The sequence below is a fragment of the Nothobranchius furzeri genome, chromosome 10 (genome assembly GCF_043380555.1).
Source record: "Nothobranchius furzeri strain GRZ-AD chromosome 10, NfurGRZ-RIMD1, whole genome shotgun sequence".
Taxonomy (NCBI): domain Eukaryota; kingdom Metazoa; phylum Chordata; class Actinopteri; order Cyprinodontiformes; family Nothobranchiidae; genus Nothobranchius; species Nothobranchius furzeri.
This window is the reverse complement of record NC_091750.1, coordinates 48,368,334-48,393,829: the sequence shown is the minus strand read 5'-3', so window position 1 is coordinate 48,393,829 and position 25,496 is coordinate 48,368,334. Positions and strand designations below refer to the sequence as shown.

Below are 25,496 nucleotides of genomic sequence, written 5' to 3'. Positions count from 1 at the left end.
CTTACATTGGGACAACAGAATGGCAGTGACTGCAAGCATGGAGTGGGTGGAGGAGGAGGCCTATATGCCTCAAGTGGCATATATTTGCCACATGAGGATATTTAAAAGCATGTCATTTTGACATATATAAACAGAGGAAAAAATACATGCAATATATATCGTTACCGCACATGCTTCCGATTATATCGCAATGTAGATTTGAGGCCATATCGCCCAGCCCTATCTTTCCTGTGTATTTTGTATAAAACTGCTGGTTTACAAATAAGTTTAAATTAGTTTACTGTAGAAAATAAGACAAAAGGCAAAATCAAAGTGACACACTAAGAAAACTATTATTTATTGGGTTTCTTTTTTTTTCCTTAAAAAAGTACACTCATTGAGTACAGCAGATAAAATCTCCAAAGTCATTTCAGAAACAGTTTGGAGTACAGAGCGTCAGCATGGTCTTCTTCCTTCTTTACAACTCTACAATTGAATTAAAGTTGAACTGACACTTTTATAAATTATGTAAAAACCTGATTAACACAGAATCACAAAACCTTATGGGACGCTGAGACGAAAAATAGAAAAAGAAATAACATGCTGTGAAGTTCATGTTACCGTCTTTATTAATGTACACAATATACAAACTGGTCCGTTGGGTTTTTCCTCACTTATGCTCTGGTGATTAAAAGGAGCAGATAAATAAATAAAAGTTTCTCAAAAAGATATGAGGTAAGTGAGAATGGAAAGCACATTAAATCTAATAAAACGAGCAAAAAGCAAGGCCTGATAAAGTACAAAAACTAAACAACAAGCAACATTTTCCAAGTTTGGGATTTTTGAATCTGACCAGATGCTACCATGGGGGTTTTACATACAGTAACCACATTTCTGGGAAAATAACACTGTGATTACAGCAGCATGTTGTGTCCATACTGATAATAATATTAATAAAGAAAAATGAAAGCTTCCATCTGAAACTGGGTAAATAAGGGATGATCTGGCTTTTAACTACTGCTAACAAGTTGTGGGCAAAAAGAAGAAAAAAAAAGGGTGCTAGGTCATCGACGTGGCAGTTGGAGTTACAGGAGTCTCGCAGGCAGAAGCACAGCTTCACCAGATCTGCTGCTGGACACGTGGGTCGAAGAGGGCAGGAAACGCGTCAGAAGATTCAAATCTAGCAGCAGTAGAGCTGATCTGTAACCAGCTGAGTGGTCCTTACCTTCACTGATTAGTGCACATTATCTGTGCTTGTCAGATTTATGGGTGTGGTTGTTAAGGGAAACCGTGATCTGTAACTACGAACTGTCAAAAACAGCTGAGACAGAGCAGAAAGGTTTGAGTTCTTCCAAAGGAAATGACACCAAACCGTTTTTAGACACTAGTTTAATAAAGCTGGGGAGAAGTGGGGCTGTTTGTCTGGGTAACTCAGCACAAACATCACGGATGAGTGGGGAGGTAGGTGGGGGAAATGAGCCAAGTTAAACTAAAGAGAGAATCTCATAAAGGAAACAAAAAGTGAACCAAGTTCAGTGTTGGGCGCAGCAACAGGAAAAATGTCCTAACCTAAACCCAGAACAAATCAGGACACCACAGCTGCTTTGGTTCAGGTGAACGGAGCAAAAATAAACACACACCGAGTCTACAATGAAGGATATTGCTTCTTTTCCTCCTTCCCACTGCTGCTGTCCCTCTTATCCTTCTTCTCTTTTTCATGCCTGGACTCCTGCAGGAAGAACAAGAAGGAGTTTAAACTGGTTAGCTTTCTCCCTCCGTGTTAGACAAGTACTGAAAACAGACCCAAACTGAGCCTAATAGACAAACCCTGCAATTAAATATGGAGTCTGGTTAGGACGTAAACTACAGCTGCATGACGTCACGTCTGAACATCAACATCACACTGATGTGTTCGTCACATCACCGGTTCTGATGCCATGTCTGAGTACTCAACATGTTCTTGTCTACTGTTAAGGGTTCCTGGCACACCCATCACAATCGTTCCTAGCCCATTTGAGGAGGCAGACCACAAGGCGTTGGTTATGTAAGATATTGCTGTTTTCTGATTTTCATTGGCTCTGATGCGTCAGTCAACAGCTATTTGTGAGAAAAGGGGTGGTACTTCTGAGCTGTTGGCTAATAGCTGAAGATTTTGCCCTTCAGAGGGACGTTATGATTTAATTAGGTTGCCAAAAAATGCCGATCTGACCCAGGAATTTATATCCCGCTGTACAAAAATCACCAACAGATTAGTTACCAACATGATGGCAGCAGTGCGGTAAAACTTGAAGTGCTACACGAGGCATTTGCTAAAAGTTTCTGTATTTTTTATATTAGAGTTAGAAATAAATGGCTACATGAATTTTCCCAGTATGAAGCATCCCTGATGTAAACGGTGCTGAGCTGAACAGACCTTTTTGCCTCCGGAGGAAGTTCGCTCCGGTTTCACCGACTCGGCCTTCTCCTTGCTGGATGATTTGGATCTTTTGGTTCTTTCCTTTTCGGGTGACAGTGAAGAGTCACAGGAAGGACTGTTTTTAGCCGAATCTGGGAAGAAAACATTTAGTTTAAGAAATTAAAATTTATTGCCCTGCGATGGACTGGCTCTCTGTCCAGGGTGTACCCCGCCTGATTGCCCATTGACCGCTGGAGATGGGCACCAGCCCCCCCGCGACCCTACGTGGACAAGCGGGTTCAGAAGATGGATGGATGGATGGAAGTTAAAATTAATTGACTTCTAAAGCAAAGGCATCTGAAATTTAAGAGAGGGAAAAAAATAAATACAATGACTCACTGGTTCCGTTCTCATCCTTTTTACGCTTGGACTCTAGGCTTGCCTCTCGGTCTGTAACGATGTGATCCTGAAACAGAAACGAACACGGAGGTGATCCTTTCAGCTCCGTGGCTGATAAACAATAACAATCACTTGCAGGACGCTCACTCTTTTCCTTTCTTTTCGTTCTTTTTCCTCCTTCTTCTCTTTGGGTCGGCCTTGTGTGATCTCTGTCTCTTTCTTCTCCACTTCCTTCTCTCTGCTCTTGGACCGGGCAACTGAGTTAAAGTTGGTGTGGTGCTAAACACGACGACACATGAGCAGAACAACACAAAACATTAAACACCACAATAACAAAACAAAGGTGAAAACATACTTTATTATTAGAATCAAGAAATAGAATTGACCACCTGAATCACCTTAAAGAGACAGTAACCATTTAACTCATTCACTGCCATTGACAACTTAAGTAGTCATTTGCATTTTTTTTACTGTGTGAGCGTCGGAACGAGCCCCCGCACCATGTGAACAAACATCTCAGCTCTAAAGCCGATCTTCATCTGCGTACATCACACGTCACGTGATCAGGAAGCAGAACATCCATGTGTTAGGAGATCGTTTTGGGCCGTTGCTGTAAAAAAGTGTGGCGCAAACCGGAAAAGCTTCTGCCGATCACAATTCAACAACGGATTATGAAAGAACGGATAACGCTCGAAACGCGCAGATTCTTCCTAATGTAAGAGATGAGATTCCACTTTGTTTTGGTTGTTTTGGCGTTGGCAAAAACTGTGAAAATGCTGAAAAACGCTGGCAGCAAAGGGCTTTTCTGATCAGGAAACAGCTGGCAGTTCAAGAGTTAAGTATGGCAGCAACACTAGTCTTGACTGCACTCTGACTAGCTGTTAGCACATCAGTCTGGTTGGATTTAACCTTTTTTTTAACAGAGGTTGTTCAGGAAACAATCTAGATGGTAATTACAATAAAAGACTTTAAAACGGTCCAAATAGAGAATAATATTAAAACCTAAAGCTAAATGTTGCAGATCAATTTGCTGAAATGTAATCTAGAGAACCGAGTTTTAGTTGAACACATACAGAAATGGGGCTTGTCTTGAAATTCAGAAACCTAAAATGAGGCCAAACACCCAAAAAAATAAAAACAAACCTTTTCATGATGTCATCCTGCATTTTCAAGACAAAGATGTTGAACAAAACCAACATGAGCCATGAGATTAGCTTATATCAATATTCTGCTTTAGTCTAGATCTTGTGGACACTAATTTGAGACGACACATTCATCTAAGACACTCATGAAGACCTAGGTCCTCCTCAGCGTCTGCTGTGCTTTTTATAACAGCTCCCGGAGACTTCTCGGCCTCCTGTTGTCATTTCATATTCTGGTTTCAGTACAAACAACAAAAAATCAGCTCAGAGGCTCATATTTCACACACAGAATAGGCCTTTCACTCTGCAGGCAGGGCACGGGCGGTGCTTTGCAAACCACAGTCACAGATTTGTAAACTATCAGCGGGAAATCTGCAAATGACCTTTTTTCCAAGGATTAATGAAACATGCAGATGTGAGCAGGACCTGAGTGTTGCAGAGATGTTGCTGTTAATCTATACCAGCGGCAGTTCTTTTACTTTAATCTACAGAATCTATAAAATACAAACTATTATATGGGATTTTCTAGCCAGGTTTACATGGAACAAACAAGAGAAAATGTTGAACACTCCTACAAACACGTCCACAACACACAACCCTCTCGGACTTTCACCAACAGTTACAGCCCTCCTGGATGTGAAGCTCATATTAACCTGAGCTGCATTTGAGTAATAAAGATGCATTAAAGTATCTTTCTGGAGTTTTCCTCTTTCAGGAATGATGCATGATTTTTCAGAAATCTGTAAAAGTGATACGTCTTTTTTGTGTGTGTTAAGCACGCCCCCTACCGAGCGCCGACCAGAACTAACCAATAGCATTAGACTACTACTTACATGCTTCAAATTTAAGAAACTACCTCTGCTGATGAAGAGTTGATGAATTTTTCATGGACAAGTAAGTCTTTAAAATATAAACATAAACCATTAATTTATCACACAATGTTGAAATTCATCTCTGCTTTTGACCCCTCCCTGTGGGGAGCGGTGAGCTGCAGCTGTGGCTGCGCTCGGGAACTATTTGGTGGTTTAACCCCCAATCCAACCCCTTAAAGCTGAGTGTCAAGCAGGGAGGCATTGGGTCCCACTGTTAAGGTCTTTGGTATGACCCAACCAGGATTTGAACTCCGATCTCCCAGTCCCTGGGCGGACACTCTACCACTAGGCCACTGAGAAGAATATGAGAACACAACATGACATGTGAATAATACTGTTTGTCGGCTACAGAAGCACATTCAGAAACAAGAAATGTGAAGTCGCCATCTTGAAAAAACAGATCAAGAGATATGCTCGTCAGCCACTAGATGGTGCCTCTGGATGAGAGAAATACTCTGGAAAGAGACTTTAAAAGCTTTTAGAAGAACACGGACAACTAAAGTTATCTTTTAGGGAGTTTCAGTGAGCTAGCTGGAGACTCATAATTTTAGAGAAAATAAGATACATTTCTGTTGGAATCACAATAAATTGATACGTGAATCTTTTGTGAAAAGTTTAAAATATATAAAGGGGGCATATAGCTGTGAGTTATGCAACAGCCACACAAATGTTCTAGTTGCAATTTATTCTCAAATGGTCTTTTTGTACATTCTGATTTACAGAAACTAAATTTGGGATCCAGAGACCTGCAAATATTTTTATTGTTGTGAGAGAAAACTGGTTGTAAATCAAGAGTTCTCTTAACAAAATGTTTGTCTCACTATGGGATACGCCCCATAGCAGATTCCTCAGAAGCACTTACACTACTACGCCATTCTTGACTGGCCAGTGACTGTGACGCTAACGTCACATGCGTCCCAACGCACGCATCATTCAACCACCTCTTCTCGCTTCGGTGGTAGCTTATCTTCCAGGTAAGTTAGCTCAACTGTTCACAGACGGAACCAGCTACCATTTTCTCTCGGTCGCCAAACGATGACTTAAAGTGACAGTGTGTATTTTCCCTGGCAATAGGGGGCAGTAGATACCTAAACCATTGCAAGAAGGCATTATTTTTGTGTTCAAGTAAGACCATACCAATGGATGGCCATTAGGGTCAAAAATCCCTGGGAGCGCAACCTCCAGCAAAGTGACAAGAACATCAGACTCCCATTCATCATTGGCATCGAGTGAAGATGTAAAACAACAACGTAACCATTTTTTGCAAATCAGTAAACAAATTTTGGCCTCACAGGCTCCCGTAGAAGCATCCAATATGGCGTTGCTCAGAGACAATGTGTACAAACAACAACGTAACCATTTGTTACAAATCAGTAAACGAATTTTGTCCTCACAGGCTCCCGTAGAAGCATCCAATATGGCGTCGCTCAGAGACTTAGACTCGCTCCCGTGTATTTTAGACCCGATTTTTATGGATATATGCTATGAAACTGCCAAAAACTTTAAACAACTGTGTATCTTTTAATTCATTTACTAAAACATTTCAATGGGTATTTCCAGAGATTAATGGTAAAAACTATACATTGTCACTTAAAGCCTAATTTATACTTTTCTGTCTGCATCGGTGCAGAGACACGCAACGCCATTATGCGATGGCGCAAGGGCTTTCAGACAGACTCGAAGAGGGTGATGAGACATGCCCAAATTTTTAACTATCCATCGAAAGTGACGGAGACTGCAAGCTTGTGATTGGTCAGGAAGTAGCTTCCTGTAAATTCATCAACAGCACCACCATAGAGCTCCGGACCCCACGTGACTCTCAGTTAGTAGACGCCATTTTGGCAGGTAAAAAAAATGTAAACAAACACATGAACGTGAACGGGATCCGCTTGGATTTTACTTCGTCGGAGTTTACTTCACACTTTAAAACCGAAGAAATCGTTTTATATAGTCAGAAATTAAATAGACTAAACATCTCCGACCATTACCGTGCCCCTGGGATACTTTTTAAAAACGCCAGAAGCTGTCGGAGCGGACTTCTTACCGGACCTGGCCGGGGAACCCCTTGGGATTCCCCCCGGCCGGAGGAGCTGGGGAGAGGTCTGGGACTCTCGACGCTACTGCCCGCTCCGACGCCAGAAGCTGTCGGAGCGGACTTCTTACTGGACCTGGCCGGGGAACCCCTTGGGATTTACCCGGAGGAGCTGGCTCCGGCGGCTGGGGAGAGGGAAGTCAGGGCCTCTCGACGCTACTGCCCCCGCAACCCGACTCCGGATAAGCGGATGAAAATGGATGGATGGACAAATAACAGATTTACACGTAAGTAGTTTAAATAGAGTGCTGTGCTGTTTGAATGTATAAACTGAACGCCAAGAGAAATCACTAGTTTGATTGTTTTCCATGAATAAAATAAATATGCCAGGCAGGAGCGTCTCAGGATCTGTCTGAGATCCGTCTCGGTGAGACAGATAATAGCAATCCAAAGTGCTTTTTATGTGTGATCTGACAATTGATCAACCATTGCTTAAAAATTAAATACAGCTTAGCCGGTTAATTGCTGTGATCATAAAACACGTAAACGGCAGCACGCAGAACTCACGAGGAAACGTTTTACGTGATGTTTACTTGCTGCTATGAGTAATAAGACAGAAAAAGCCACGCCAAAATAAGTTTAGGAAGCCCACTAAGAATCGTAATAAAAGCATTTAAAATAAATACCATACACTGTTGAGGAAACGTTGGTTTAAGTACCTGATATGAAGTGGTCGCTGCATAAGCGAAATCCTTTACTCTGGATCCCACAGTTTCATTTCAGCCCGGTCACTAGCGCGTTTTATTACAATGATCCAACGTTTGCGGTGCTCCGGATCAAGGGGAATCCTGTAGATGGCTCATTCCTTATGTTGTCCGCGTCTGTTCTGCATCCTGGGGCACAACAGGAATCTACCATATTTCCCGTTTGATTGAGTTTTCTGACAATAACAAATAGTCCAGCTGCCGGCTTCTGCCTGCCAAATGGCGCCGTTTCGATTTGAACTGTTGCATGCCGGGAGAAGTGACGTCAACTCCCGGAGCTCTATTGCCTTGTTTAAAAAGTAAAAAAGATATTTGGCAGCAGACAAGGAACAGATTGAAGAACGCCTCGTGGAAAAAGTCTGAAAATATGAACGTTTATTTACTTGTGATAGAAGAAGTAAAAAAATATGGAGCAAGTGTTTTATTCGTGGACAGAAATGATGGGAAATGTGGTTTTAGGGCATGGTTTAGAGATGACGACCGCATGAATAGGTGGAGGAGAATGAAGGACACATTTGCCCGCGTTATAAAGTCTCTGAAATATATAAATACACTGACATGGACTGGACACAGGAGTGTAATGGTGGCATTATACCACAGAAAAGCTTAATGCCCTCTGTTGTCTTGGCGGGGAAATGCTTGGCAACACTCCCCAGGTAATAGTAAAAGGTCTGTCAGTGCGTGTGCATTTCTCTTCTGGGAGGCCAGGAGTTGTGAAATTGTGTTCCCCTGAAATATTCTGTCCCGCCCGTGTCGGGAGATCGCACTTCAGGCTATTTTCACAATATTTGTGATAAACTTTTATGGGAAAATTATGTAATGTAATGTAATGTAATAATGTTATGCTTGTGATTTTTTATTTATATTTCCTCCTAAAAACAATAAAAAAGATACAGTAAAAACATTCTTGTTCACTCTTTTGCTGCAAGCTTATTTATCATTTATGAATGTTATGTAAAACAATGTAATCTCACTCAGTTTAACCATCTTTTATTTGAGTCCTCATAATGAACAATAAGTTAGGTGAATTTGGAAATATTTGCTCTCGACTGTCTAAGGGAAACAGAATATTTCAGAGAAACAATTTCCCACAACACCCGTTTCACGTGGATCACGGCGCGCTTGATGTAAACAAACTGGATGCCACTACCATCTATGGAGCAATCACTGGCTGCTTGTTAGCCACAGCTGGCGAAGGAGGGTTGGTGAGCCGGGGACACGCTGTGGAGGTCAAGTAAACGATGTTGACTTAGTCGCCTGCTAATCGTGGCTAACGGCTGACGTGGTGGAGATAGGCATCACAAGCTACTAGTTAGCCATGGCTAGAGCCAGGGACATGCTGTGTATGCTGTGTGTAAACTTCCATGGATTACCAGCCAAAGGAGACCCAAGTCTAAAGGTAATGTTTGAGAAGAAGCCCTCTGTGTCAGAGCATCTCAGTAACGTGTGAAGAACTACATCGCCATTAGTAAAGTGTTGTGGAGATCAAGTAAACAACGCTGATTTAGCCACTGGCTAGCAGACGAGCGATGGAGCATGTTGGGTGAGACGGCAAGCTGCAGGAAGAGAGGAGACTTGAGTAGAAGGACTTTGGAATGGACACGTTGGGACCGGATCGGGAGTTCTGGTACTATGAAAAGATGGATGAACGACTTGACGTGAGTTTGGGAGTCAGAGACACTAATCGGAGGCTGACGTCTAGCTAATAGCAGGCGGGGGTCTGAACATGTGTGGCTTCCTTGTGTTGGACATGATGACGAACTGACAAATTTTATGTGTCTTTTGATGTAATTGTGTGTTTTTTATTCAAACTAATAAGTACAGCAATGGTGTAGCTATTCTTTTCAATCTCTTAGTTGAATTAGCAGACTCCATGCTTCCAGGACGCACTGCTGTAGCCTGGCCTGCCAGACTCATCCTCTGTTCAGTTCTGCACAGAGAATGAGTCTGGTAACTGACAGGCAGAGAGGCACTTGATGGGCGGGATTAGGCAGATTTGACTTGCTTTAACACCCTCTAGTGTCCGTTAGTAAAAGTAAAAGTGAAACTCCTCGGTGCGAGTTCGTCTTTTTAACATCTTTAACTGCTGAAATGTCTCCTCAGTCTTCATTAGTTCCTATAGGAGCAACTCATCACCAAATCAAACAAATCAGCTGTGTTCATAATCTAAAACATGCACAAAGCCCTGGCATGTCAGCTCCACACTTTCTTTTAGTAACTCATCCATTTCAGATTTAATTAAAGCTTGAAACTATGAATACTTAGGAGTGTATCTTTTGTTCGACAGGTGTCAGAAGAGCTGTCAGCACTAGCAGCTTGCTTCCCCTGCTCCAGTAAAGACCTCAGCTTCGGCTTAAAGTGTTACAGTCTAGAAGGCAGAGGGTAGCAAATTCACTAAATGAACTAAAAGCGCCCGTCAAGCTCCGTTGGCTTGTAATTACATCGTCTCAGAGGGTGTAAATCATTTGCATCCACCTTCACAGCCCCACACTTAGCCCTATTTCTGTATTTTCCAGGAGTGATACAATGCCAAATGCAGCCAAGATGGCGGAGGTGGGAACCTCCTACAGGGCTTCAATTCAGCTCTTCAGAAATTTACAGGTGACTATGTGGAGGGTCTGTCCATCTTATATACAGTAATTGCTTTTAATTATGGAGTACTTCCCTTTATGCTAATTATAAATGCACAATAGTGACAGATTGTAACATTTAGGCCAGGAATATACTTGCTTTTTAACCTCGTGTTGACGCAGGCAGCAGGCTGCATTTTGTTTACATACTGCTGCACTGCACGCAGTACTGGAGTGTTCCACTAGGGAGCACAGTGGAGCACTCAGACAACCAAAACCAACGTGGCACCAACAAAAGAGAGCAGTAACTGGTTAATTTTGAGATCACAGGAAAAATAAAGAAAAAAAATACATCAGTGGTTTCAGTGGTGTCATAGACATTATGAAAGATAGACAATGGCGGGTGTGTCAACTCTGCCTACTGGTTACTTGTATGTTATCAAATCGATGCAAGTTACATGAGGCAGTCATTTTAAACATACGTACGCGTCATTAAAAAGCAAGTATATTCCCAGCCTTAGACACCTAACATGAGCTGCACCATGTCAGCTGTTTCACACAGTCTCGCACAAAAACCAGAATGAAATCAGGTGTAGGTATCTGAGCAGTTCTAACCTTGGATGTGGACTCCTTGAGTTCGTTGCTACCGTCCTGTAGGGATGAATGGAGATGACAGATGAGCTGGGAGGGGGTGGGGATTTGCAGGAGGTTGTCAGACAGCAGTAGAAAGTTGGTAGGAGAGGGGTGAGACAGAGGGGAGTCTGGGCTGGCTGGACCAACAGCACACTTCTCCCTTGACCTCTGACCTTTAAGAGCTAAGGCTTTGACAAGGTTATTACAAAGAGGAGAGTTCATGGGCTCAACATCTGGAATGTCAACACTTAAAAAATAGAAACCTTATAGAAAAACCCTGAGTGTGTGCGAGATAAATATTAGTCTCATTACTACAAACATGTCTGCAGCTGGAGTGCACCAGGCACTTGATACCTCTAAAGTGCGAGTGCTGTAACTAGTGAGTGAGCGAGTGAGTGTGCACATGTGCCTGTGAGAGACAAATCGTGCAATTCCTAAGTGCTGCTGCAGTTTCCTACAATAGCTGCTGCTGTCACTTACAGTTCAGGAATGGGTTAGAAACACAGAGCCTATTTCTCTGGTGGGAGGGTAAAATAAAGACTTAGCACAGGCTTCAAGGGGTTTGGGCAAGGGCGATCAGACGATCCAGCTTACGCCCACTCTCTCTTTGTAGTGGCAGGCTCATTTCCCTCTGCTTTTATGGCTCTTTCAAAACTGCAGCATTCATTTCCTCTGTTGATCTGGGTTGCTGGTGGCTCCAGTTTGCCAGGAGGTAGGAGTGATGAGGCCGATAGCTGGAAGCTGTAGCGATGGTGTTGCAGGGGACCAGCAGGACTGACTGGGCGTGCATCACGTAGCGCGAAGGCTGCATGCAGGCCTCTTTCACAAGAGGAGACAGAAGAGGGGCCAACGGGCTCAGCAGTAGACAGGAACTCCTCAGGCAGCGTGCCAGAGCAGTTTGCTGGACGCCATCCATCTTCAAACTGCACCAGGGGACGTCGAGGGGAGGGCAGGAAACTTTACACGACTTTAATGCAGGAACTTAGTGGCTCAAAAAAAAAAAAAAAAAAAAAAGGAGGAAATAACTTCCGGCATCTTTTCAAGTAGTAAAATGCGACTGTTGGGGGAAAAAAACACTTTGAAGGACTCTTGACTGGGGAAGCCTTCAGGTAAATACTGGCATCCTCAAAAAATGCACAAAATATAAAAAAAAGGCTTTAAAAAATTCTTCCCAAGGCACACTGACTGCTTCCCTTATATAAAAAAAGAAAAATATTTCTATAAGAAAATATTTTAATATACATATTATTATCTTGACTAAGTCTTTCAGGGGATTTTCTTCCAACACAGCAAACTTTTATGCTAATGTCCATGAGTCGCTCTCCTACTCCGAGGTTATGGTCGGGATTCCCAGAGAAAAAGCCTGCTGGAACGACAACTCTGCTGGACGATCTTCAGGGCCGCTGGAATGTGCAACAGCTGGGAACGCTCCGGCAGATAGAGAAGAAACGGGAACAGCCTTCTTCAAGCCATACTAACCTTAACAGTGGAGGAGTGGGATGGAGAGGAGTGACAGTCGAGCTTTCGTCTTTTGTGATCTGGGGAGGAGAGGAAAAGCTTCTCATTTATACTGAACTTGGATTACTTATGTGAGTTTAGGTCATTAGGTTTAATGTCCTTAAATACCAGCACAATGTAAAAGTATGTGATCCTTCATGTTTAAATAAGACTAGGCCTACATGGTCCCTAAGATCTGAGACATCTGATGTCACTCCCCTTCCACCTAGACAACCAGAAAGGTCTCTCACCCCTCTCAGATTCGGCAGACTCTAGTCTGGGATTGGGTGACTTGAGGGAACCAGTTGCAGCGTTCCGGTCTACTTTCTCCTTGTTCTTGTGCTCCTTGACGGCGTCGCGCTCCCTGGTCAGTTCCGTGGGGTCGCCGTTTCCTGCCTTGGTCTTGTCGTCTTTGCTGTTCTTCTCCTCTGGCTTCGCTTTCTCCCGGTCTGCCTTCGGAGTCTTCTCCTTACCCTCGCGCGCCACTCGCTCCTCCTTCCCTGCTCTTTCTTCCCTCTGCTTCTCGCGACGGTTCTCGGCTTTAGTCTCTGGTGTGCTGCCTGGAGTCTTCTCCTTTTTCTCTTTTTTCTCTTTCACACTCTTCTCTTTGTCGTCCCGTTCTTTAACTCCTTTGGCGCTGCAGGAGAAGACATTTTTCTTTAATAAAATTATTCAGAAAACCTCAAACAAATCTGAAGCTACATACAGTGGGTATGCAAAGTATTCAGACCCCCGTCAATTTTTCACTGTTATATTGCAGCCATTTGTTAAAATGAAATCAATTCATTTTTTCCTCATTGATGTACACACAGCCCCATATACTGACAGAAAAACACAGAATTTTAGAAATTTCTGCAGTTTTTTTTAAAAAAAAACATCCGGGATTCCCCTGGTTATAAAAGTGTTACGGTGGCAGCAGCAAGCCGAGGTGGCTCAGGTCAGGAGTAGATCTCTGCCTAAGCAGTTTGGCGCAGTATGGGGGCCAAAATTCCAAAATTAAGACTACTGCCCAGCAGAAGGAGGCTATATAAATTCCGAAGCAAACTACCGATCTGATTAATGATAAGCTGACGCCGGTAACTGAGAGGCTGGTGCTGTTTACTGAGAAATAGCACCTTTACCGGCGTTACTACTAGACACGCTAGGGACTAGCAGCCCTCGGCTGGTCATTGACTGGATCACACACTCCCTCTGCTGTCTATTAGCATGGATAGGCTAGCGTTAGCCTGGACGGGCTGGTGTTAGCATTGGAGAGGCTAGCCATTAGCGTGCCTAGGCTGGCCACTAGCTGGATTTCCTACCCCCTCGACGGGCCTTTAGCATGGATAGGCTGGCGTTAGCATCAAAGAGGCTAACCATTAGCATGTCTCGGAGAGTCACTTACTCTATTAGATGCGGGTTTTTTTTGTACATATTATGTAGTTTTAATAAAGATAAAATCACAATTTTAATAATTATTAGCCTGTAATTCAATACAAAGGACTTAAAATCCAAAGATGAAAAGTACAAACTAGTTAGCTCTGGCTTTTTCTCTGATATGTGCAAGAAAACCAAACTATTTAAAAAGATAACGCCATCAACCTGTTAAGAGCAGAAAGGAGTTAATGCAGCACCTAATCAATGCTAACAGGCTGTCAGCTTTACAATATGCTTAAAGTTAAAGTGTATAACAACGTGTTCCGCCAAAGGAACAACTGTGATTGCAGGTCTCATAGTATGTCATCTGTTTAATAAAAGTTAAATAATAATAATAAAAATAATGGCTAGCCTCTCCGATGCTAACGCTAGCCTATCCATGCTAATAGACAGCAGAGGGAGTGTGTGATCCAGTCAATGAACAGCCGAGGGCTGCTAGTCCCTAGCATATTTAGTAGTAACGCCGGTAAAGGTGCTATTTCTCAGTAAGCAGCGCCAGCCTCTCAGTTACCGGCACTAGCTTATCATTAATCAGATCGTAGTTTGCTTCGGAATTGATATAGCCTCCTGCTGCTGGGCAGTAGTCTTAATTTTGGCCCCCATACCACGCCATACAGCAGCAGCTCAGCTGACACAGAACCGAACTGAACTGATGGAGCGGCACATCTGGTCGCTTTAATTGCAAATTTAATTTTTCATGGCACTGCTACGATTGATATTATTAGCATTCTGTGTTCTAGCTGTGTTTTTGTGAGAAAAAAATTAGGTATAATAAAGTTTACCTATTGAGAGCACCGTTTCCGTTGCTGGTGGTGACTTTGGCTGTGGCACTGTTGGCTTTATTCACTGGGTTTGCGGTCCCCTGAGATTTATCTTTGCCCCGATCTGCAAAAACAAAACACGGGTTTTAGTTTACACCCATGAATAATCCTGTTAATCATTTAACGTCCTCTGTCCTCACCTCCATCATCTGACGCCCCCTCCTCAGATTTGCTGGTGCCGGTGGCGGGCTTGCTGGTGCTCCCGGGGCCGTTCTGTTGGCTAGCAGGTGTGGTGCTCCGCGCCGGCTGGTCCTTGTGGTGAAACTCATTCTCGGGAACCATGTGCACCTTCTGGCTTTTCAAGCGACCTGAATAACTGTAAGACGCATAGAGGATTTGCAAAAAGCCCTCAAAAGAACCTCAGAGCAAAGATTTTATTTCATGGAGAAGAAAGTAGACATTTATTTAAGGACTGATCTAATAAACAACTTTGGACCCTGATGTGTGATCGGTTTGTTGCTAAAATAAAAATCCAACTTGTAAATGTAAGACGAGCATCTGGAATGGTTGCATCTCTTCTATGACATCATTGCACAGCAATTTTCAGACTTTCCTAATTTACAGGAGCTGTTTCACAAGGAGGTGAATGTTAAATTATATTATATTATATACCCACATCAGTTTAGTAGGAAACAGCACCAATTTAAAATTCTATTTCAGTTCCTGTCCAGTCTAGGCGATATGGCCGAAAATCAATATCACGATATATTGAGGATTTCACCTCGATAACGATAAATTGACGATAACTACAGGTACAAGCAGAAACAAAAGTTGTCCACTAGATGGGGCTGTCACATGCATTACGTTCAGTCCCATTTTTACGTGACTCAAGGTGGTACAGCTTAGCCCTCCCACTGTCCTAATGGGGGTGACCCCTCGAGGAAAGTTGACCATTGGTTTATCCCTTGGGTCCACGTGGCAGGGGTGAGGAGTGAGCACCACCTCACCCCTGCCACATGGACCTCAAGGGATAAACCATCAATCCTGCTCAATGGTCAACTTTCCTCGCGGGGTCACCCATAAAGACAGTGGGTGGGTTAAAAGGACATGGACGTTCCCAACCTACACACATCTTTTCATTTTTTTATAATCAAATTTATTGACTTGGGAAAAATGATCTCGATATGGGTCAGAAATTTCGATAACGATAAATTTTTGATTTATTGCCCAGTCCTAGTTCATCCTGGGATTAAAAGCTGGCCTGATGGGAAGCATCCCATTCCACAAAAAACAGCTAGTGTTTCAATTTCGTACACTTCAAAGGATCCAATCGTGCTTCAAGTGGCAAATAAAAGGACGTCATCTTTAATTAGTGAACGATCGCGATTCTTTTGGGTGAACATTGTAGATTTACCAAATACAAAACTAACTCTGAACTTGGCTGTTCTGATCGTGTTTGACTTGTTTGGTTTAGAAATGAGTCAAAGTTGAGGTTTTTTTTTCTCAGAATAAGGGCACACTAACATTTACCTCCGCTGAATCTGGAACTGGCAGTAAAACCAGTTAAACCACTTCACGATAAATCAGTTTTTAGTTATGGGTCCAAACTTTAGACAGAATTGTAAACCGAGCAGTAATAGGATTATGAAACTCTCATCAGACACGAGCTCATTCAGACTTGGCTGAGGAGCGGGATCTTGCTTCAGCCATGCTTCATGAGACAGATTAAAGTGAACACTCCACACAGAGCTGAACAGCACAATGCTGTGTTACCCCATAGCTAAGGCATAGAGGTCAGGCCTCTTATCCTTCTCCTCGAGGCAGATCTTGTGCACTCGGCACTCCAGAGCCTGGCCGAGGTTCAGAACCTTTGGATAGCAGGGCAGGATCTTGGTTAGCACGATCAGAATGTTCCGGATGTGGGTGTAATCTCCAGTTTCCAGGCAGTGAACTGAAGCCTGGTCAGGGCAAAAAGCAAATGAGAATTATGAAAACTGGGGACCTTAAAACACTTTGTAATTATCCAGACGGACAGGCAGCTCACTTTAGTCAGCATGTAGTGCCATTTATGCACCACATGTCTGAAGTTCTCATAATCTAGCTGATCCACTTTGTTCCCCCCTTCAATGCCCGTCGCTCTGAAGATGGTCAGGAAGCCTGGATAATTCACGCACTCCTACAGCCGCACAGTGAGAGGAGACAGATTCATCCCTGCAACATGTCACAGATGAATCTGCGTCCAACGTGAAGTAAACAGAAGAGACCTTCTCATAAATCACTCGATCGCTGTGCCATCGGGTCACCGTCTCCAACATGCAGCAGAGGAAACGTCCGTAACGGTGAGACTCGTTCTCTGTGCAGCTCGCCACTGTGTAGATGATGGCCGAGAACACCTGGCAGGAAAAAACTTCCATGCATGATTAAACTTTATCTTACAGCTGCATTAACTGCTGTCTTTAGGTTTACATTATAACAAATACTTTTAAAAGATTAAAGGAAAGATTTAATCAATTTGATTTCATACATTTGTGTCAGATCCCAGTAAAAATGTTTAGATCTCAATCATCACAAATCTGATCCTTTTACTTTCTTAGACACAAAACATTTAGACTTACAAAACTACGTAGTGAACATATCATCATCATTCTATGACTGAGACATTTATAACACACGACTGTTACCCTGTCGTAGCAGAGGAGGGTGCAGAAGTTGGGCGTTTTCTGCTGGTGGACCAGCTCAACGAAGCGAGCGCAGTACACGGCATCAATGGAGGAAAAGATGCAGCGAGGGAAAAGACAGAGCTGCAGGAACTTTGTTATGGTCTCGTTCTTTGTTGATTCTGTCATTAAAGATTTACACTTTATTATTTTATGAGCTTGTGTGAGAATTTTTGGGTCAAACAAAAAACAGATCTAAACACCTCACGTGTCCACTACCCTCCTCACAGAAATGTTTTGAATTGGCAAACGCGACACTTACTGGCCAGCAACCAGTTGTCTTTCTCCAGTTTGAGGCGGTGCAGAACTCGCTGAACGTGCTCCGCCTGCTTCTTCTCCTCCTCCTGGAGTTTTTCCTGCAGGGCGGTGCAGCGTTCCTTCTCCTTCTTCTTCTTATTTAGAGGCTTTATTGAAAGAAGACATTAAGAGTTACGTCTCCAATACCCAACAACTCATTTCACCTGCATCTGTGCGTAGAACAGGGAGGTGATGACACTCACGATCTCAGGGTTCTCCTCGATGGCCTTGATCTGGGCCTTGAGCTTGTTGACCTCTCGGTCGTAAGCTGCTTGCGGTACAGCTAAGTCATACATGGTGAGAGACCAGAAGGTGGAGTAGAACTGAGGGCGGATGTCGTCCCACACCCTGGCAGGGTGGAGGGACACCACAGCCTCATGGACTGACGCCATCACCTGCTCACAGGCTGATACATACTTTTGTGCCTTCTGCTGCTGCCGACTGCCTTTGTCTGCTTTCTTCATCTCATCATACTTTGACTGTAAGTAGAGAACATGCAGCAGGTTGAGATTATTAGTTTTTTATTTTACATTTTTTAAATCAAAAAGCTTAACAGGAGTTAAGAAAAACTTAAAAGTAGCCCACTGACCAAAATCTGATGGGCGTACATTGGGCGAGACAGGAAGAACGCCGCGTCGTGTGGAGTGTGAAACTGATTACAAAGGACATCAATGGAGGGAACTCGCTTAATATAATCTTCTGTGCTGAGGTTGGAAGCCAAAAACCCACCAAACTGCACCAGAGTGTCGTGGCACTGTTGAAAGATACGGAAATAATATTTTCCCTTCCGCAGAAGTAAAACTGATCACAACCATTCCAGTTTATACCTGGTCGTAGAGATGGCCGACAAGTTTAAGGTGTTTCTCTCCCCCCTCCAGAAAAACCACCCCGTTCCGTTGTTGGGCCATGAGTAAACATAAAGGAAGAGCCAGTTCATGGTCCAGCAGTGCGTCCTTCAGACGCTGCGAGGACTTCTTTGTGTTCCTAATCTGGCCAAAGTATCCACCCTGTGGACATAATCATATCTATGAATAATGGAGCTGCCCTGAACTGAGATGCAGCACACATTCTAATAAAGAGTCCACGAGGAGATCCCAGCTCAGTGTTCATACCTCAGCCTTCAGCTGCTCTCCCCCTGTCATGGCCTCCAACTGCTCTGAGGTCATCTCATCCGTGATCTCAATCCCAGCCATTTTCTGTACCACTTCTTTCATTATCAGCAGGTCAAAGCTGCAGTAAGGAGAGATGACGTCACAACACTAACACACACATGTGTGTGTATTCTTCCTCACTATTGTCTTTCTTACAATTCAACTATGAATGGAGCATCTCCACACTAACGGTGGTAATAATAATAATAATAAAGCATGTATCGGCTGTTGATATGTAAACTACTCGCCTCTTCCCTGCTTTCAGCTGATTGGTCACATACTGAAGGAGGCCGGCCAACTCGATGGGGTATTTCCTGAACACGGCTCCACACAGGCTCGCCAGACCTTTGTTGACAGGAAGTTCAAGTGTTCAGGTGTCTTAGTCATTCAACCATCAAACATCCAAACTCTTTCAACACGGGCCAAAATTATATGGCTATTTGAAGAAACATACTCTGGAGCCACGAGGAAATGGTCGTGTCATCGTGTTTCATCTTCTCCTTCTCAGGATTAGCCAGCGCTTCGATGATGCAATCTGAAGCCAGAGTTGAGTGAAATAACACAGAAAGGAAAAGTCCTTTACACTGACAGCTCCCCTCTCCCCTTTCTCTCTCTCACACACACACACACACACACACACACACACACACACACACACACACACACACACACACACACACACACACACACACACACACACACACACACACACACACACACACACACACACACACACACACACACACACACACACACACACACACACACACACACACACACACACACACTTCAGAGCAACATGTAAGGATACAGGCCAGGACATCATAGTTGAGGGATGTGAGGAATTTTAAAGAGTCGACCACGGGAACGATGAGGTTGTCGTACCACTGGATCTGAGACAGCATCTGGTGGAAGTAACAAAAATATGGACGGAAAATCACCTTTAATAATGTTATGACATTGGTCAGGTGGCCATGACAAAGGCAGGTAACTCGAGTTTGTTACCATTATTGAACTCCAGCATGCAGTCTAACCTCTCTCTATTACATAACCTAAAATTAGTTTTAAGAGTGAATGTAAACAGTTGCATTTAAAGGCCATTAATGATTAAATCTCAGAATCAGCATTGCAACTACTGACCGATTATGTTTTTTTCTGTTGCCGATACCGATATGTAGAGGTCATGGTCAGCCGATGTTTTCCACCTTATTTCCATGCTAAAATATCTTTCAAACCATCGGTTGATGCACAAAGTTTCCACACAAAAGGACCCTCTGCAGCCACTATCCAGAGCTGTATCTCTGTGATTTAAGTTAACAAAATAAAACCTAGTGAATTCAGTTATTGCTATTTTAGATCATCCAAGATGATAAAAAAGTTACATCTCAAAGCTAACAGAGTTTAGCACAAAGCTTCCAGGTCCGTTTGAAATGGCTAACGAGCTGTAGGGACGTTCCTCAGAACTGGCTGCCAGCACGGGGATGTTAGCAATAATTTTGTTAACACGCCTGAACTTTACACAGCTGAACCAACGAAGGTGTAAATGGATGTTTTCTGCGTTGTGTAGGTTCACGTTGAAGGATTACGTGACACGTGTCTTTGGAGACTAATGGATGCTCTGTTTATTCTGACGAGCTCCGTAAAAAGAAACTCAAATTGAACATCATTAGAGGCTGGGCAGATCTCAGGAGGGACAAACTGTTAATAAATACATAAATAAATAACTTTTGACATACATGACAAGCTCAGTAAATGCAAAACCAATGGCATTAACCCCCAAATTCCACTACCTCCGCTCCGCTCCGCCCCCGCCTTCCGCAGCCGCTCGCTTCCGAACTCAATTTTTACTGCTACCCGCTCTACAACGGCTCCGCTCCGGTGCGGAGACCTGAGGTGGGCAAACAAGCATGTGAGGGATTTTTGAGATCTTGCGATACAGTCCGAGCAATAAATGCGGAAGTTAGATCCAAACACCCGTTGTGTGGGAGAAGCATCGGCATGAACTGTTTAATCTGCCCATCATTTGTGTTGACGGATCAGCAGTGTTTGGATCAACAAAGTGTGACTACACTTTGATAGTGGAAACTGTATTTATGGCTTACTTTTGTGCATTTAAACTTCAGCCGCCGTTGATAGTTGATAAAAGTTGTTAAACCTGTGCATATGAAACAAAAAACGCCTTTGTTTATCGATGTATTGTGAAAAACGGAAGTTGTGCTCGCTCCTTTTCCTGTTGGGCGTTTGTGATTTCTGTCCATTTACTGCGGAGGTGCTCCGGCGTCCGGCAAAAATAGGATCGATTCTATTTTTGCCGGACGCCGGAACAGAGGGTGGCGCACGGCGCTGCACTGCCGGAGCACGGCCGGAACACGGCCGCAGTAGTGGAATTGCTCTGATTGACTAGAACGGGACCGATTTTGCTCCGGCGTTCGTGTCGGAGCGGAGCGGAGGTAGTGGAATGTGGGGGTAAAGGCTGCCCACTCTAATTTTGGAACATGTTTGTGTAATTATGTAAAAAACTAGTTTAACCGGGTTGCGTTGACGTAAAAGTGGCTATAACTTGTTCTTGTCTGGACATGTGGGTCAGGTATTTTGCTATTTTAATCTGTTAATTTAACGGAAACCTGTAAAATTTTACGTTACTGTCCTTTGGTCTACTTGTGCAGCCTACAGCACTGCATGTGTTAACCATGCTGACAGATTTTATTTCACCACTATTTAGCTCTGTTTATTGACAACTCACAGAAAATAACAACGATGGTTAATGGGGATGCCGCCCCCAGCCAGAAGCTGGTCTTGAGCACATGACATCACGTGTCAAGGGGTCTATGTAGAAAATGGTAAATATGGACCAATATATTCCTCTACCCCTAATTGCAACACTTTGAACATTTTCTCCATCCCAAAACTGTCTTTGGCCAATTATTGCTATTCTAATTGAAAAACTATTAACAGGAAAGGAGCATTTTTGTAAATCTGGTGTGCAGCAACAGGGCAAAACATGTTGTTTGACAAATTATCTTGCACTTTTCATTAAAACTAAAACATTTTGGTATTTTAGTGGTTAATTAAATATAAATGGATTATCCATCTGTGATGCTGTAAATATGACGAAAACTTAACATTTAATTGTCGTGTTATTCTAAGAAGTTGCTTTTATTTTTCTGGTGTGATTCAAGTTTTTTTTTTCAGAAGCACCAGAGCTCCTAAGCCTGAAACAAATGGTATTGCATGCTAAAAATCACCATTCTTCCAAAGAAAACTAGAAATATTGCAGCAGCATCAAGTAAAAGGAAGAAGGACACACTTACATAATCGAAGAGGATGGTGGGATTGCTGTGGCTCAGCTTGCCAATCTGCCTTCCTGACTGTTTCACATTCTCTTTGGTCAAACGCCTAAAAAGAGACAAACACAAAACAAAACAAGAAGTGGCAGATTAAAAATAAAACCATTAATCTAGGAAACAATCTCAAAGCTGTCAGTTTAAGAAAACAAAACCCTTTTAATCATTGTAGCGCTCTAATCTACAGTTTAAGTCATAAAAACTTTACCCTGAGATGCTCCAGGACTGACTTTCAACCAAAGAGGAAAATGGTGCTAATAGTCGACCAAATCCTGCACAAGTTACTTACTTCATAATATATTTGGCTCTGTCCACAGTCTGAGCTTTAACTTTAACCAACAATGGATGTCCAGAATAGGTCTCATTCTTCCACTGCCCATATAAACGGTACCTGAGAACAAATACAAAAACATGGAAGTTTCAGGAGGGTTTTTTAAAATCTGGCAGCTTTGTGTGTGTGTGTGTGTGTGTGTGTGTGTGTGTGTGTGTGTGTGTGTGTGTGTGTGTGTGTGTGTGTGTGTGTGTGTGCGTGCGTGCGTGCGTGTGTGTGTTTACCTGTGCTGATAAGGGAAGAGCTTAAAGAGCCCCCACAGTTCCTCAGACATGCAGGCGTTACACTCCATCACAGAGATGGACGGCAGCAGAACCTGGTCTGCGATGCTCAGGAAGCAACTTAACAGTAACTCCTGAAATGAACCAAAGTGAATAGTTTATTTTACCAGTCAGGGTGGCAGTTTATCTGGGAGGAAATTGGGTTGAAGATTTACCATCTTGTCTTTCAGCTCAGGTCTGACATCAGATTGGTACTGTCAAGCAAAGTCAACAAAAAAATGAATAAAATGGTAATTGATCTGTATTTGATATTGCGCCTTCTAGAGTCTTAGAACCCCAAGGTGTTTTACAACATATTTTACTATATATATATATATATATACTAGGGTTGTCACGGTAACCGGTATAGCGGTAAACCCCGGTAAAAAAGTTGACAATAAAAATAACCGTCCAGTTTTTAAAAAAACTAAATTATCTCGGTGGGTTTACCGTGGCCGCGGTTTCGGCGCGGTGACCCTTACCAGCCACCGTCGCTTCAGCTGAATTTCCCGCGGCGCGCACACGCACTTTTTAGTTTGCAACGGCACCAAAACTTTGAAGCTGAAATAATGGCCGAAGGAGGAGACAGCAGCGCCCAGGACATCCATCAGCCCTCAAAGAAGACTAAATCGGAAGTATGGGCATATTTTGGATTTCTGAAAAACGCTGAGGGACAGTTAATAGAAGACGGCTATCCCGTTTGCAGAACGTGCAGGAAACAAGTGTCTGCAAAACGCAGCAACACTTCGAATCTAATGGCACATCTGCGTGACCATCACCCACGTCTCTACAGCCAGTGCAAGGTAAGTTAACATTAGCATTTTAGCTTAAATGCATGACGCGAGGACTTTTGGCTGAGGGAGAATGCAACGAGTCACTATATACTGCAGCCGCAGCGCCCTCTGCCAGCATTTAAACCGTGTCACGGACGCCCTGTTGCTGGATGAAGCATCTTATTTGTTGATGATGAAGAGAAATATACAATTAGTTCCTTGTCATTGATTTGTTTACTTATTCAATGCCATTTATACTTGAACATTTGGATTTGATTACATAGTGTAGTAGTTATTTTAGTAATTTGTTTAAAGTTGCTATTTATTTTAAATACATATTTTTTTAAGGTTGACTTGTACAGTGCTCAAGTCAAGTGTGGACTGGGGTTTTAGATTTTCATTTTGATAATGAAGAAAACAAGTATATGAGAAAACAAGTGGTGTTTCTTTGATTTGTTTACATATTGTTTATGTTTTGAATGTTTGGATTTGTATAATTTAAACCTGCACTGACTACTGTAACATGTTCCAGAAAAATAAGCTATTTGTTCCTTTACTTGTGAAAAGTTGCACTTTTGCTAAGGCTTTGTGTTATTTTAGGTTTAATAAACACTGTTAAACCTTTTCAAAACTATTTCAGTTTGTGTAGAACAGGACTATCAATGCTTTCTGAACATATGCAACACCGTTTAAAAAATACCGCGATAATACCGAAAACCGTGATAATTTTGGTCACAATAACCGTGAGGTTAAATTTTCATACCGTGACAACCCTAATATACATTATTATTATTATTTTTTTTTTTTACCTCTTTCATGAAAGCTTTGCCCAAACGGACAATCTTGGCAAACAGAATGGGGTCATGAGAGAGGTGAGGGCCCAGATAGCACAGCATGCTGAATGTGTCCCTCCGTAGGTCCTCAAAGCTTTCTGCAGGCTGAGGAGCTCGTTTGTTCATCAGTAGCTGCATTTTGCAGCTCCTCGCCCCCTTTGGAACGCCGGCTCTGTAACGAAACAGCACAGCACTAGTCCATGTTTTCTGCCCAGCCGGCAACAATTAGCAGGCAGTATGCGAGACGTTAAAGAAATCGGTACCTCCTGTAAAGAGGCTCCACAGTCAGGTGGACGAGCTGGCAGAGAGCCAGCGCGATGGCCTTGTGAGAAGAAGCATAAAAGGAAGGCATCTGGTTCATAATAATCTGGGCGTGGTGCCAGTCTCCAATCCTGAGTAACGCTTCCAAAAGGCCGAGCTTCTGGTTATCCGGTGGCTGTAAACACAGATGTGAGACAAACGTGGTTTTACTTTTGTCACTTCAGGAAGGGGACATGTCTAAACAACCCCCCCCACCATCCATATTTATATGTAACCAGTATGAGCTTCAGCACCGTCATACCTTCTCATTTTTCTCTTCTTCTTTTTCTTTCTCCTTCTCTTTGTCTTCACTTTTCTCGGAGGGCAACACAACCATAACGAGCTTGCGAGCAATCTGCTTGGCCTCTGAAATCTCTCGCTTGTGCTCCTCTATGATGGTGGCATCTAGTGGCATCAGCTGGAACAGCGAAGAGGAAAGAAAAGTAGCAAGTAATAATCTGACAGAGATCACTGCAGGTGAAACCTTCATGTTGTCACACCAACAGGCCATAAAACACTACTAGCAGCATGTCACACAGGCATGGACTGGAAACCGCTTTGCTAAAAAATGTCTGCTGATCTGTGCATTCCTGCTCCTTACATGCACGTAGAGATCCTCCAGCTCTATTAGGTTATGGTGAAGCAGGGCAGCAGCGATGTGGTAAAGGGACTTGGGTGTTTCCTCATTGGGCTCCTGAACAAATACACAAATACATTACTCATATATCTCTACCTTTAATTTACTTCAAAAAGTCTGTTTGCAAACATGACACTTGGGTTCCTGCTGTTGTCACCTGGTAGAACTTGAACTTGAAGCCCAGTATATGGCAAAGGGTGATTGGCTCACACATGTAGGACTTAATTAGGGACAGGAAGAACTCATCTTGGTCGGAGCGACTCTCATACACCTCCAGGATTATATCCAAAACACGATTAGGATCCAAGTTGAAGCAGCCTAAGAAACAAAGACACCAAGAAGGCGCAGTCTGAAAATAAAATGCTGCAGATCCACCAGAGCCACTCAAACAAA

The 25,496-nt window shown here is 43.1% G+C and overlaps 1 protein-coding gene across 5 annotated transcripts in view; it reads right to left on the bottom strand.

Annotated features, from left to right (window-relative positions):
- Positions 1 to 313: 313 nt before the first annotated feature.
- thoc2 (THO complex 2) overlaps positions 314 to 25,496 on the bottom strand; it is a 45,353-nt gene continuing 20,170 nt past the window's right edge. The window contains exons 8-39 of one of the 5 annotated variants that reach the window (XM_070555715.1): positions 25,261 to 25,421; positions 25,068 to 25,160; positions 24,729 to 24,884; positions 24,430 to 24,602; positions 24,143 to 24,338; positions 22,737 to 22,775; positions 22,525 to 22,655; positions 22,259 to 22,360; positions 21,937 to 22,021; positions 19,437 to 19,530; positions 19,080 to 19,160; positions 18,874 to 18,970; positions 18,587 to 18,704; positions 18,302 to 18,481; positions 18,064 to 18,228; positions 17,678 to 17,953; positions 17,440 to 17,581; positions 17,142 to 17,299; positions 16,725 to 16,853; positions 16,505 to 16,636; positions 16,234 to 16,418; positions 14,661 to 14,836; positions 14,482 to 14,584; positions 12,535 to 12,920; positions 12,266 to 12,324; positions 10,769 to 10,804; positions 2,921 to 3,052; positions 2,774 to 2,840; positions 2,393 to 2,526; positions 1,641 to 1,708; positions 1,205 to 1,248; positions 314 to 1,110 (exon numbers count right to left, since the gene is read on the bottom strand). In XM_070555715.1, the coding sequence (XP_070411816.1) occupies positions 1,224 to 1,248; positions 1,641 to 1,708; positions 2,393 to 2,526; positions 2,774 to 2,840; positions 2,921 to 3,052; positions 10,769 to 10,804; positions 12,266 to 12,324; positions 12,535 to 12,920; positions 14,482 to 14,584; positions 14,661 to 14,836; positions 16,234 to 16,418; positions 16,505 to 16,636; positions 16,725 to 16,853; positions 17,142 to 17,299; positions 17,440 to 17,581; positions 17,678 to 17,953; positions 18,064 to 18,228; positions 18,302 to 18,481; positions 18,587 to 18,704; positions 18,874 to 18,970; positions 19,080 to 19,160; positions 19,437 to 19,530; positions 21,937 to 22,021; positions 22,259 to 22,360; positions 22,525 to 22,655; positions 22,737 to 22,775; positions 24,143 to 24,338; positions 24,430 to 24,602; positions 24,729 to 24,884; positions 25,068 to 25,160; positions 25,261 to 25,421 (4,079 nt within the window). In that variant the 3' untranslated portion in view covers positions 314 to 1,110; positions 1,205 to 1,223. Of the gene's footprint in view, positions 1,249 to 1,640; positions 1,709 to 2,392; positions 2,527 to 2,773; positions 2,841 to 2,920; positions 3,053 to 10,768; positions 10,805 to 12,265; positions 12,325 to 12,534; positions 12,921 to 14,481; positions 14,585 to 14,660; positions 14,837 to 16,233; positions 16,419 to 16,504; positions 16,637 to 16,724; positions 16,854 to 17,141; positions 17,300 to 17,439; positions 17,582 to 17,677; positions 17,954 to 18,063; positions 18,229 to 18,301; positions 18,482 to 18,586; positions 18,705 to 18,873; positions 18,971 to 19,079; positions 19,161 to 19,436; positions 19,531 to 21,936; positions 22,022 to 22,258; positions 22,361 to 22,524; positions 22,656 to 22,736; positions 22,776 to 24,142; positions 24,339 to 24,429; positions 24,603 to 24,728; positions 24,885 to 25,067; positions 25,161 to 25,260; positions 25,422 to 25,496 lie in introns of all 5 variants that reach the window. The other 4 variants (XM_070555714.1, XM_054730599.2, XM_054730598.2 and 1 more) reach the window with 4 other exon arrangements.